At 36.6% G+C, this 14,137-nt stretch overlaps 1 protein-coding gene across 1 annotated transcript; it reads left to right on the forward strand.

The window, feature by feature from the left end:
* Positions 1-381: 381 nt before the first annotated feature.
* Positions 382-12,737, forward strand: ednrba (endothelin receptor Ba). The gene is made up of 7 exons (XM_084107171.1): positions 382-1,152; positions 8,918-9,030; positions 9,127-9,331; positions 9,459-9,608; positions 9,876-10,009; positions 10,207-10,315; positions 12,269-12,737. Exons 1-7 carry the CDS (start codon positions 742-744, stop codon positions 12,404-12,406), a joined length of 1,260 nt encoding a protein of 419 aa, XP_083963297.1. The 5' UTR covers positions 382-741; the 3' UTR covers positions 12,407-12,737.
* The last annotated feature ends 1,400 nt before the right edge of the window (positions 12,738-14,137 follow it).

The raw sequence follows: 14,137 nt of genomic DNA on the forward strand, positions 1-14,137 counted from the left end.
ACAAGCATGATAAACTAGCAAGCACAGAATCTTGCTGTACATAAAGCAAGATTGATTTTATATTGTTTCTATGTTGATTCAATATTAAATAAGTGATTTAATTATGGTTGAAATAATATTGATTTTATGACCATATTGATTGATTTTTCATCGTTGAAATAACATTATTTCAGGGTGCAAACCTGATGAAAAATCAATGTTAAATTTCAACATTGATTCAATGATCTTTTGGTTAATGCATTAACATTGATTCAATGTAGATTCAATGTTGGTCTGCTATCTGGATAATTACATGCACGCGGTCACCATCCCTCTCGTTATACTCTGCGTGGTCCTTTCTGATTGTCAAGTTATTTAGAGGGTCAGTGGGGAGAGTAGGCTAGTCTGAGGAAACGCTGCACAGATACAACAGGGATAAAACACTAAAGCGTAACGTTGTGGTTACGTGAAACATATCCTTGCGTTTAGAAGGAAATGTGCGCTAAATTAAGTCATCTGGAGTTCTGATGGATTAACTTGTCAAGAGACGAAAGGACTTTCTCTCGATTTTCTCTTTACGAATAACTTGCGAAGGGTACTAATATTGCAACCAATATTATCGTGAAGAGACTATTGCCATTGGTTTATTAAAGCCTCTGTAATTCTAGCACCAGACCTTTGGCTGCCTGTCAATCTAATGATTAAATTAATAACAGTTTTACAATAGTGTGTATTTACCATAGGCAACATTTCATATAAACGATGGACACGAGATGCGTTGTTTGTTTGCTCATTCTCCTGTCTGGACACCTCGTCTTAATAAGTGCTCAAGGGAAGGATTTTAATGAGAGGCAATTTTCCACGGGACCCGTGTCTCCAACTCTCAAATCTGCACTTGGAAAAGACAATGTGGTCAATGAGTCCATGCCTCGACGACCAAGAGTTTTGCCGCCTATGTGCACTGGTCCCACGGAAATCAGGGATACTTTCAAGTATATTAACACCGTGGCTTCATGCCTTGTGTTTGTTGTTGGGATAATCGGAAACTCTACGCTGCTCAGAATCATTTATAAAAATAAATGCATGCGTAACGGTCCTAATATCCTCATTGCAAGTCTGGCGCTCGGGGACCTGTTGCATATCGTGATAGACATACCCATCAACGTGTATAAGGTAAGCACAGTTTGCAGGACAGCTTTTATTTATTTAGTCTTTCATTAAAAAACACCTTTCGTTTTCTCTTTTAAAACCCTTTTTCCATTTTATGACAGATGTTAACTTGTAAACTCAGTTTACTTGGTTGCAACGTTAATAAACGGTACCTCACAGTTTTGAAATCTGAAACAGGTCAATGACATTTTATGAACATTGCAATATTCAACCAATTATGTAGATAAATTCACACATCCTTCTAATTTAACTTTGGGAACGCTTGAGACATGGGTCCACAATGTAAAAAAAAATATTAACCAAACTATGTACAATTCAAATAGCAGTTTCTAACAACAGTCTATTTAATTTAAAAAGTCATTGTCAAGGCAGCTAAATGTTGATTTACATTTAACAATAAACTACAATTTGTTGTGCTTTCATCTTTATGTAGATGTTCAAACCCTTCTATATGAAATTTGCATTATTTGCCTTTTAAAGGGGAACATATACATCTGAAAGTTGAAATGAGATCCATACTGTACCGGTCAAAAGTTTGGAAACATTACTATTTGTATGTTTTTGAGTCTCTTCTGCTCACCAAGGTTGCATTTATTTGATCAGAAATGCATGCAGAAACATTTTTACTATTGTGAAATATTCAATAATCCAATTTAAAATAATGGTTTTCTATTTTAATATAGGCCTACTTTAAAATACAATGTATTTCTGTTAAGCAAAGCTGAATTTTCAGCATCATTACTCCTGTCTTCAGTGTCACATGATCTTTCAGAAATCATCTAGCATCTAATATGCTGATGTATTATCAATGTTGGAAACAGTTGTTCTGCTTTTTTTTATAACATGTGATACTTTTTTTTTAGGATTCTTTGATTAATAAAAAAGTTAAATAAAAAGAAAGAAAAGCATTTATTTAAAATAGAAATATTTCGTAACAATGTATGGGCCGTTCTACAGAATTGGAGCAAACTGCTGTCCCACAAAAAAAAAAAAAAAAAAAAAAAATTTAAAAAGCAAGTATTCAAATTTTAGATGTTTACACAGATGTTAACCTTCTATTATCTATTGAATCCCACAATAATATTTCAAATATCAGAAAGCTTAATATAAAATCATAATTTATTGGGTACTTTCAATTGGGAGGTGGCTGTCCCGAACCCTAACCCCTAAATTTCAACTTGTGAAAATGATATTGAAATGTTTTTTTTTGTTTGTTTTTTTTTCATTGTTGTTTTTAAAAATATCTTTTGATTTCTTTTAAAAAGTGAAGTGGAAAAAAAACCCATTTATTTTATATTTTATTTTTAAATCATGAAACTTTATGTAAAAAAATGCGTCCCGCATTTTCATGTCACTACCGAAACAGTGTGTGTTTTAGTCCATTAGCTGAGACTGATTTTAACCACACCCCTACATTTTTTATCAGGAAATATTCCTGTGTCCCTCTCTCTCATAGCCTCTCTTTCATTATAGGTACCATCATTTTGAGGGAAATGTGTTCAAAAGTCTGAACATCTGTGTGTAACTTTAAAGGGGTCATGAATTGGCTTTTTTTAATTTATTTTTTATATTGTTGTCTGAGGTCAACTTATGACGTTCGCTTGGTTTTTACATTCAAAAACATCATAATGAATAAGTAATTGGCTATTTTCTACCCTGGTTTTGAGCCAGCTCCTGAAACGCTCGTTTTTATGGGCGTGCCTCATTGAAGACTTGGAAGTAAACGCCCACTGCTATAATTGGATAACAGTTTTGCATAATGAGTTTCATTTAATGCGCGAATAGGTTGGTGGGGCTAAACAGGCAGCGTTGAAGCGGAGGCGGTGTTTTATACCCTTTGACGTCATAGATCCCCACTTTTAAAAAACCTGCTGTGCCTGGTGTCTATAAAAGCTTTTATTGGACTAACAAAGAAGTTTTCAGTTCTGAAACTTACAGGATATTTTTATAGTATGATGACCTCTTATATGTCAAAAGCTCAAGGAAAATTTTTTTTCTCAGTTCATCACCCCTTTAAGAGACGTCACTACCAAACACCTTTTTTCTGCAATTAAGCAGATTTTTATTTTTATTTTTGGTTGTTATTCCATAAAATTTTGTTTTTATGTGTGTGCAACTGTTCAGAACTGTGCTAGGTAACCATGTGCTGGTTATCATCTTTGAACTAGGCTATATAAAATTGTCACTACCGATACAGTCACTACCGAAACGTGTTAAAGTTTTGGTTGTGACATCATGGTTTTCTGAGTGTTATTCACTGTTGGGAACGTTACTTTAAAAAAGTAATTAGTTATAGTTACTCACTACTTGTTCCAAAAAGTAACTGAGTTAGTAACTGAATTACTCTATAATAAAAGTAACTCCTTACCAGGGAAAGTAAATATTTGCGTTACTGTTAAAAAAAAAAAGTTGCTATATGTCAAAGAATTTGTATTTTTTTTAGCAGTTTTCACAAGTCAGTTGAAATGAGTAGAAGAACAGACAGGTGTTCGTACAAAACTTTAGATATTTATTGCATGTCAACAGACAGCAAGAGTTTTATCCTGCATTTCAAGTATTATCTTTCTAAGAAAAGTAAACCGTTACACCATATAAAGTGCATTTAATCTAGAAAATTAAATCAAACTCTCTCAACCTGAGACAACTGGTTAAGTAAACAACCTGTACTTCCAAGTGTTTTGTTCACAACAAAAGTAAACTTTTAAACAACAAAAAAGTGTGTTTAGCTCTTAAGTCTTATTCTTAATTAAATAAATCAAACTCCCAATGTCAGACAACTGGTCTGGTAGACATTCTGTACTTCAAGTATTTTCTTCAAAAGTAAACAGTTAAATAATATAAAGTGTGTTTGCAGTAACTGTAGCAAATTAAATAAATCAAACTCTAACAACCTGAGATAAATAGTCTGGAAGACATAGGCTGCTGTATTTCTTGGGCACTTTTCCGGCACTCCGCCAGCAGACTTGCCTTGGCGTTGTCCTTCCTTTCCTGTGTCCGCAGCCAACGTAGTTTAAATCTGGGCAGTGTCACCGCAGCCAAGACTGCAGTCTCACTTTCCAGCACCTCTGCAAATCTGTTTCTGATTGGCTGAAATGACACAGACATACACACATATTACATTAATGCATTTGGCAGACGCTTTTATCCAAAGCGACTTGCATTTCAAGGTACACATTTACATTCTTATCAGTTCTTGCTTTCCCTGGGAAGCGAACCCATAACATTGGCGTTGCAAGGGCTAACGCTCTACTGTTTGAGCGACAGACAGACAGACAGACAGACAGACAGGAGATATACATTTCATTTTAATTTCATTTCATAATTAATACATATTTCATGTATGGGAGTATGTAATCAATGTATTTGAAGAAATACTAGTTCTTACCTTGACAACAGCCTCTGGAAGGTCACCAAGGATTTGGAGGCCAGTCTTCAAGTCCAGGGTCTTGGCGATCAATGTCTCCAGTGTGGGTAGAAGGGTGCCATAGAAGCAGTTGTCTTCGCCCTGAAGAATGTCAAGGGCTACCGTTAGTGGCTTCATCACTGTGCAGTATTCCCTGAGGAACAGGTACTCCCGATCTGTGATGGCCTTCAACCCAAAATTGTAGGAAATGGTGTTCAGCTCTGCGATTGGGAATTCACAGACACGAGCAACGGCATCATGAAAGGAGTTCCATCTGGTTGTACATGGGACAAGGAGCTTCCTTTCAAGGACTTCATCCACGATCTCTGCAGCCACTGTGGAACGGCTGGCCTTGTTCCACAAAGCTGTGCATTTGGAGGTGGCACTTCTGTACACAGCTTTAATGTCTTGCCTTGAAAGTAGCCACTTGTCCACATCAGAGCATGAAATAAGGTTTGCTGTGTGCGATGCACATCTGTGGTGTGGTGGCAAAGAAACAACATCCTCTTCCACATCCTCTTCCACATTCATGTCTTGTAAGGCATCATGAAGGTCGACAAAAGTCACATCATCATCATTATCCTCCTCCCCAGAGTCATCACCCTGAACGGGCTGGTAAACTTTAAAGGCTTTCACAAAATTCGAACCATTGTCTGTGACAGTAGCTGTGATTTTGTTAGAAATACTAAAGGATGAGTGGATATTGTCCAGTTCAGTAGCAATGCTGTCATACGTATGACGGCCCTTGAAACGTCTGCAGGCCAAGGCTGCTTTCTTTCGCTCTAGGCTGTGTGGATCTAACCAGTGGGCAGTCACGCCGAGGTAACTGCGTTTGTGCGCAGTCCAAATATCTGCAGTTGTAGACAAAAACTCCAACTCTTCAAAACTCTTTTTAAGCTCTGTGTTCATTTTGGCATACTCAGCATAAGGTATTTAGCAAACGTCTTTGAGCATGGTGTACAGACCCCTGCTTTCCTAGGTATTTTAGCAATAATGGCTCGGAATGAATCATCCTCCACCGTCGATAATGGCAACATACTTTTAACAACATACCTGCCTATCATACGGTTGACTTCAGCCTGTGTCATCATCATAGGTTTTTGTTGTAAGGCAGAAAGATCTAGCTTTTGCTGCTTGGAGGACTTTGCTCCGAGTCCTTCTTTGCTAGTGGATGGCGAGCTATCATCTGTGGTGGAGGTATCAGTATTTTTGGCCACTAGCTTTGTAGATGCTTGTGTCGTTGTGAGATGCTTCATTAAATTAGAGTTGCTTACAACGGATGTCGACAAAGTCTTCGCTCCTGGACATAATGTACACATTACATGCACGTTCTTGCCTTTGACCTCAATGAATTTGAAGTAGTGCTTATATCTCCACCTTGAAAATGCCAACTTTTCATCGGATTTCTCCTGACTCGCCATCTCTGCTGCTGCTGCGAATCTCTGTTTAGCTGTTGTGTGTGTGTGTGTGTGTGTGTGTGTGTTGCGCCACTGGCGTGTGTGCTGGCATGTGTGTAAAAACACTGGCTCTGATTGGCTACCATGAAACACATAACTCTGCCTTAGCCAATCATAATCGCTCATCTCGTTATTAACCCACCTCCTCACTAGCTGTGTGAGCCAGGGGTGCGTTCGGATTACACAATTTATTCAATCAATGCATAGTAACACACAGCATTTAACGTCCAGTAATGTTAACGGCGTTGTAACGACGGGAAAAATAATTAGTTAGATTACCCTGTTACTGAAAAAATACCGCCGTTACCTGGCTAACGCCATTCTTTTAAACGGCGTTATTCCAAACACTGGTGTTATTTGATACAATTTAGTTTTTGTGTGTGTACAACTGTTCAGAACTGTACTAGTTAACCATGTGCTGACTAGCATCTTTGAGTTAGGCTCAAAAATATCTAAAATTGTCACTACCAAAACAGTCATGACCGAAACATGTCATCATTGTTTTGGTAGTGACAAAAGGGAACACATAATCATTTATTTGGGGGAAATAATCAAAATTTTAGTACAGTTATACAAATCATTAGTATCTTAGTATTTTTTAGTTGTGTTTTAGTATGCAAGTTAAAATTCTGTAATGTGATGTGGCCGCTACCAAAACATTACTGTCACTACCGAAAATGTGCCGTCACGACCGAAACATGCATGTTTTGTCTAAAATAAAGTTTAGTTGAATTATCAACTAAGATGTTATTATAGTGTTTGGTTCAATGTATATTCAAACTAATGAATCCTTAACTTTGAAATCAGTATGATTACCTTAATGCCTTTTACAAAGAAAGATTGGATTCAAAATACAACAAATCTTATAAATTACACTTGAAATATTGTTAAAATTTTATTGATTTACCTGTGAATTTTTTTTTTAAATGGCAAAAAAATTATTTACAAGGTCGATGTAAAAAAAAATATTAATAGGTCAATAAAAGCCTTCTTATTAAATTATCTATTATTGTGTTTCGGTAGTGACAAATTTGGGGAGAGAAAAAAAATACAAAATGATAATTAACTGCACAATTACTAGAAATGTGTACCTTGGATATCATACAATTTGCATGTATACAAAATTTGTGGAAAAAGACCAAAAATTCAAGACGTTTCCAACTTATAATAACTAATAACTGAGTATCAAATCAGCATATTAGAATGAGTTCTGAAGGATCATGTGACACTGAAGACTGGAGTAATGCAAATTCAGCTTTGCATCACAGAAATAAATTATATTGTAAAGTATATTAAAATAGAAACCCATTATTTTAAATTGTAATAATATTTCACAATATTACTGTTTTTTTTTCTATGTTTTTGATCAAATAAATGCAGGCTTGAAGAGCATAAGAGACTTCTTTCAAAAACATTAAAAATAGTAATGTGTCCACACTTTTGACTGTTCCTGTACATCTCAAGACAAAAATCTAACATGCTGTTGATCAACAAATGCGATGCAGCATTAAAAAGGGAGAATATAAGATTAATATAAAGATTAAATCGAATTTCATATTTAACAATAAAAAAGAATGGTAACGCTTTACTGAATGCCTTTATTTATAATGCATTATAATGGTATCCATAATGTATGTTATAATGCATTATATCTTTTCATAAATAACTGTAACCAAAGTTAAAATGCATTCAATTCGCACATTCCTTGTTACATCTGAAATTGTTTGTCTGTCATGTGTTTCAATGCATTATACTTTCTAAAGGTGTGTTCAATGAATAGATAAGTATTATAATGTATTATAACTGTGGTTACAATTATTCATGAGACCATACAATGCATTATAAGGTGCATTACAAAGCATAATTATGCATTAAAAATGCTTTTCTAACTGGTCCTACTTGAACCGGCGTCTCCGCCATGGTAGGCGTGCGCCCTAACAAGGACGCTAAAGAAAGCGCCAGCCACTATTGTGCCTCTTGAGGGCCAGGGGAGTGAGGTTTACATGCACAGCTCTTACTAGCTTGCTTCTGTTACACTTTTATAATGCATTATATATAAAGGCTTTAAGTAGTGTTACCAAAAATAACCCACCAAAGTCCACCAATATTTTCTCTTATGGGTTAGCCTGGCTAACGTCAGACCTCGTCTCATCGAGACGTGGTCTGGGAACCACAAGTTCATTTTCTCGTATTTGAGGCGTGGTTTACGAATGCCCAGAGCCGTTTATTGGGTGCTACGAATGTCTATCAAATGCGCCTGTACGTAGCTCATAGCCAATCGTTTCAATTATACCAGATGACGTATGTAGAGCGACAGAAATTCGACGAGGAAGAAGACGATGGGTCAGAGATTTATGTGTACACGATGGCGTTCAGCGACTAAACTACTTAGAACACTATCTAAGGCTGCATCGAAAGGTAACTTTGCGTCTGATGCCATGTTGGATCCATAGATATAAACAAACTGCTTCGGTGTGTCGCATAGACGTCGTCATCGTCTTGCTGCTCCCTCCCCGTTCTGTGATTGGTTCCCTTTTTGAGGGGAAAATCTGGTCCATGGTGTCCAGGCTGCCTAGCAGCGTGAATAAAATCACGCTGCGCGCAAGGCAGCATGGGGAAACCCAGGCTACTTATGGGTTGTGGCCCGGCTTTTAAGCCCTTTATAAAGTATGTAGAGCAATCTGAGAAAAAATTACAGCTCCAGCTCATCAAAACATCCATGATCTAACTCCATGAAACACAAAATTTCCCACATCCTCTTCAACACTGGGCTTTTAACAATTGGCTCACTAAAAACAAGGTATAATTGTGTAGTCATAGCTCTTCTGGAAATATTTGGTTGAATTTTTTTTCTCCCCTGTGTAATTTTCTCTTGGTACTTATTGACACAAAAGTAACTGTCTTTCAGCTTTTGGCGGAAGATTGGCCATTTGGTGTTGGACTTTGCAAACTGGTTCCTTTTATACAAAAGGCGTCAGTTGGCATCACAGTGCTGAGTTTGTGTGCACTGAGCATAGACAGGTATCTGTATTTTGTTGTATTTGTTTGCTCTTAGCTCTTAGATAATATCTAGTAACACTAATTCATTTTGCTTCTGGCACTGATCATTGTCCCAAGGTTTCGAGCAGTGGCATCATGGAACCGCATTAAAGGCATTGGCGTCCCCAAATGGACCGCTATTGAAATAATTCTGATATGGATGCTGTCCATTATACTTGCAGTGCCAGAGGCCATTGGCTTTGATATGATCACAATGGACTACAAAGGAGAGCTGCTTAGAATTTGCTTGCTCCATCCTATGCAGAAAAACGAGTTCATGCAGGTCAGTTTGCATGTCATACAATAGTTGGATCAACTAAATTTTGGACATGACACATAATAATTGGACAACCCTGAATATGATAATAATTACTTGTCAGTGGTAATTTTGTATATTTGTTCTTTTCCAGTTTTATAAGTCAACCAAAGATTGGTGGCTTTTCAGTTTCTACTTCTGCATGCCGCTGATGTGTACTGCCATCTTCTACACTCTTATGACCTGTGAAATGCTTCGAAAGAAGAATGGAGTCCAGATTGCACTTAATGATCACCTAAAACAGGTCAGAGCACTCTGTCCTCTATGACTTTTGAAAGTGCACTGTATATTTTTTCAAGAGAGACCATACACTCCCTATACAAAATAAAGACATAATTTTATACTGCCAATGGGACGTAAAAAGCTTGTTCACTTTAATAACTTGTACCAAAGTTTGTTACTCTGGGGATAGTTTACTTGTCATTATGTCTTAATCCACTATGATTGTCTCAAAATAAATAAATATCAAAAATCAAAATAAATAGGCAAAAGACATGATTATGCTCTACAGAGGCGTGAGGTGGCTAAAACCGTGTTCTGTCTGGTGCTAGTCTTTGCACTGTGCTGGCTTCCACTGCACCTCAGCCGTATTCTAAAGCTTACCATTTATGATGAAAGAGACCCTAATCGCTGTGAGCTTTTGAGGTAAGATCACATCAACTATCTTCAAAGGCTTCTCTTGTTAAAACGCTGCAATGTTTTTCTAAACATTTAAATTAGGCTTTCAGAGGACAACAGTTCTGCCATGTAATCTAGAAACAAATAATCTCTCTATTTTTGGTAAATCATAGTCTTAATAATAATGAGGCTGTTTGTTTGTTTGTGTTTTTGTTTACCTGTAGTTTCTTCCTGGTTCTTGATCATATTGGGATCAACATGGCATCAGTGAACTCATGCATAAACCCAATCGCTTTGTACATGGTTAGCAAACGCTTCAAGAGCTGCTTCAGAGTAAGAACAGACTGACAGACAATGATGTACTGCTATGATGTAAAACTATTAAAAATATAGTAATAATATATTGGCAAATTTAGGTAAAATAAAAACTCCTATGTCAATGTACTAAATAATGTAGATATATGGCTACCATTTATATTAAGTTGTCAGTGAAAACAAAAATATAAAAATTTCTCATCACTGAAATGAAAGTCTCTGCATATGATAATAATGTGATACTATCTGCATATGATAATACAAATGTTTAAAGGTGCCCTAGAATGTGTTGAAATAATATTTTAATTTTGTCTCTGATATCTACATAGAGGGTATGGCTTATTTAAGGGCATTTAAAATGTCCAGATATGGTTTTACAGGTCCATTTTCAACCCTAGAAATTGGCCCTAGAATGAAATGGTCAGTTTTTACCTTATTTGGAAGGGTCATGAATAGTAATGAGGAGTTCTGCTCTGATTGGCTGTTTCACTGCGGGCTCATAACAGTAGCTCAGAGTGACAGCAAAAAGGTCCCTGATGTCCAGCGTGACAATGGAGAGATTAGGCGTTCAACTGTACATCAGAGTACTGCACGGGTCCGATTTTGTAAATCCGCACCCGCCCGTACCCACAGTGCTTCAAACCGCATCCGACCCGTTTTCCGACAGCAGCACTAATTAAAATCCGCACCCGACCCGCTTAAAATAGAACCGACACCCGACCCGCACCCGAAATAAAATAAGGTTAGCCAATCACATTATAGACACAATTACAAAAATGTTTATTGCCAGGTCATACAGAAGTTATTACACGACAATTAACACAAGGACAACTTCAGCCGAAGCTGTAAAAAGGCCGGTACATGAAGAACATGGCAAACGTTACCACAAAACTGAGTATATAGCCTTATCACATTTTACCAATCGAACAGACGCGGCTAAAACACTATCTGCCACGCAATTTAGTCTAGCCTTCGTCTGACAATTTTGGGTTCAAACACGCCCTGCACACCACACATACTTAACAGTGTTAAATTTGAAAAATACTGTTAGATAGAACTGCTTTGTTACCACAGTTATCTGCGTGCTTCCTCGGCGATGAAGTTCCACATTTGCGGCTATCCAACACGAAAATGCATGCAGCAAATAAGCCTTTCACAATATTTTCTTCAGATAACTCCAAATTTCTCCCACACACATGCATCCATCTCGACGACTGCAAGCAGATCGCGCGCGCGCGGTTATGATGAATTTTTAAAAGTGAAAGTAGCCTAGGTAACGTTAGATCCTGGGAGGGCGCAGTTACGCCTGGTATTGAACATGGGCTGGCATATGCAAATATTTGGAGGCGTACATATTAATGATCCCGACTGTTGCGTCACGGTCGGTGTTATGTGGAGATTCTCCTATTTTTCAGGGGTGTTTTTCAAAAACGAGATTTAAATAAGGAGAAAACAATGGTGTTTGAGACTCACTGTATGTCATGTCCATGTACTGAACTCTTGTTATTTAACTATGCCAAGATAAATTCAATTTCAAATTCTAGGGCACCTTTAATACATAGGGCCACTTCCTACAGAACTTGTTTTTGCATTCCTCTGCACTACTTTTTGTTTTTCTGTATAATATGCATTAGATGGGTGTCTTGCTAGCTTTCAACATGAAATGTTGTTTTGAAACATTCATTGCATGTGAAAGCCACATTTTATGATGCCATGTAATTTTTATGATGCCATGTCATGTTATAAAATGTTTAACTTAAAAAAAAAAAAAAAAAAAAAAACATGTTTTAAGATTGTGCATTCATTCTTTTCAGTGTAAACGATTTTCAGAGATTTCAATATTTAATTTGTTCACCTGTATATTTTAAGGCCTTATTCAGTTAATCTTAATTTTCTTGCAAGTGTGAGCTATAGGCATCCTTCAGTAGTTTATATGATAAATAATACTTTTCTTCCTCTGTTCCCTTCCAGTCATGTCTGTGTTGCTGGTGCCTGCCTCCTGAAATGTTAGCCATGGATGACAAGCAGTCCTGCATGAAGCTGAAGGTGACAGAGCGAGGATCCGAACAAAGCAACAGCCGTGCCTCCAACAAATACACGTCAACTTAGGCACTGATCTGCATACAGGTATCGGTGGCCTACCAATTGCATTTAACATTTAGCTAATACCATGAAACCTAACTCTGAGTCAGCTGGAGGGATACTCATAACAAGTGAATGTGGTGCTACAGTATGAAAGATAAATCTAGTTTTTTTTGTTAGAGAAGGTAAAAAGGTATTGTAATGTATCTTTAAGTCCCAGTTAAATGTATCTTTAAGTCCCAGTTTTTACTCACTCCTGACTGGCATCATTTTACATGTAGTGTTAGGAACTGCTTTAAGTTTTATTTAACATTGGCATCCAGAATATTTAATATTATGATAATGTTTAAGATGCCGTGGGGGGAAAAAAACAGTCAAATTCAACTGACTGATTTAACACTGATTTAATATCTCAGCATTGACACTGTCACACACTCTGAACAACACTGCTCACAAGTTTTGCCCAACTTTCATATATTCATGCTTCACGGAAATATTAGACCAAACTTGAATGTGACTTCACATGCTCTCTGTAGTTCCCTGTACATTTAAAGATTTTCCAAATGTTATAAAGCAATTGATTGTAAGAACAAGGGTGGGTTTGTTTTTGGTGCACATGTTTTTGTATGGAATTCCCCTGCAGCCTTTTTCATGGCAGAAATTTAATTAACCCTAATGCAGAAGAGTATATTACTAATGTTACTGATAATGTTATACTTTTTTTTTTTTTGGGGGGGGGGGGGGGCAATTATGAGATGTTGTTTCACAATTCATTTCATTATGTATCTTTAAGTATAGTGTATTTGTCAGTGTTTGTCAATTTTGTACATGCTTGCAAATTTAGACTGTGATTATCTCATCTGTTTCATAATGGAAACGCAAGATTCACATTAGATCTAGTTTTCTTTGAACCTTTACACAAGTTGTATGATTAATATCCAACATGACCCAAGGCCTCAAACATTTTACTAATCACTTCATCATATTATAATTCCTGCTGTCTCTGTTCACTTCCTGTTTTTTGTAGTTCTTCTTTCTAATACTTATGTATTTCTTTGTTGTAATGTCCATCAATTAGGTAAGACATTTTTTCTTACATTTATTGCTATGCAAATCTTAAGACAATAAAGACAGAAAAGTATGTTTGCACTATTTGCAGTTGACTGTGGTATCAATGTGCAATAAAGTCGGAGTTGTTAAAATTAGCAATAGTAGTTTACTAATATTAACCAATGTTCCCTTAATTATTTTGCTAAGGCAGATGAACTCAGGGCTTTAAAATCACATCAAGTCAATCTTTCGCCTCAAGATATTTGTTCGAAAAGTAAAACACGTCTAAAAGCTTGTCACTTTTTATTTTAATGATAGCCTGCACCATTAGTACATTGAATTATTAACATCATGGAGACAACACATCAGGAATAGGAAGTCAACTAAATAGTGATCAAAAACTTATGCATTTGGACATGTCCTTGTCTGCCATGTTGGAAAATAATGGGTACACTGTAAACAACAAATGTGAAATCTACAGTAATTTACTGTGTTTGTGCACAGGAAATTACTGTATACCCGTTCACAGTAGAATACTCAGTCAAAAATTGCAGTAATAAAAGAAGTACTGTGATAGTCACAGTAATCAGCAAAGTCCTGTAAAAAATCACAGTAACTTCAAATGTACTGTAGAACACACATTAATTAATTATGTCCTGTAGAAAATTACAGTAACCAACAATGTGCTGAAGAACACAAAATAATCAA

The sequence above is a fragment of the Abramis brama genome (assembly GCF_963993115.1).
Source record: "Abramis brama genome assembly, chromosome: 2".
NCBI classification, from domain to species: domain Eukaryota; kingdom Metazoa; phylum Chordata; class Actinopteri; order Cypriniformes; family Leuciscidae; genus Abramis; species Abramis brama.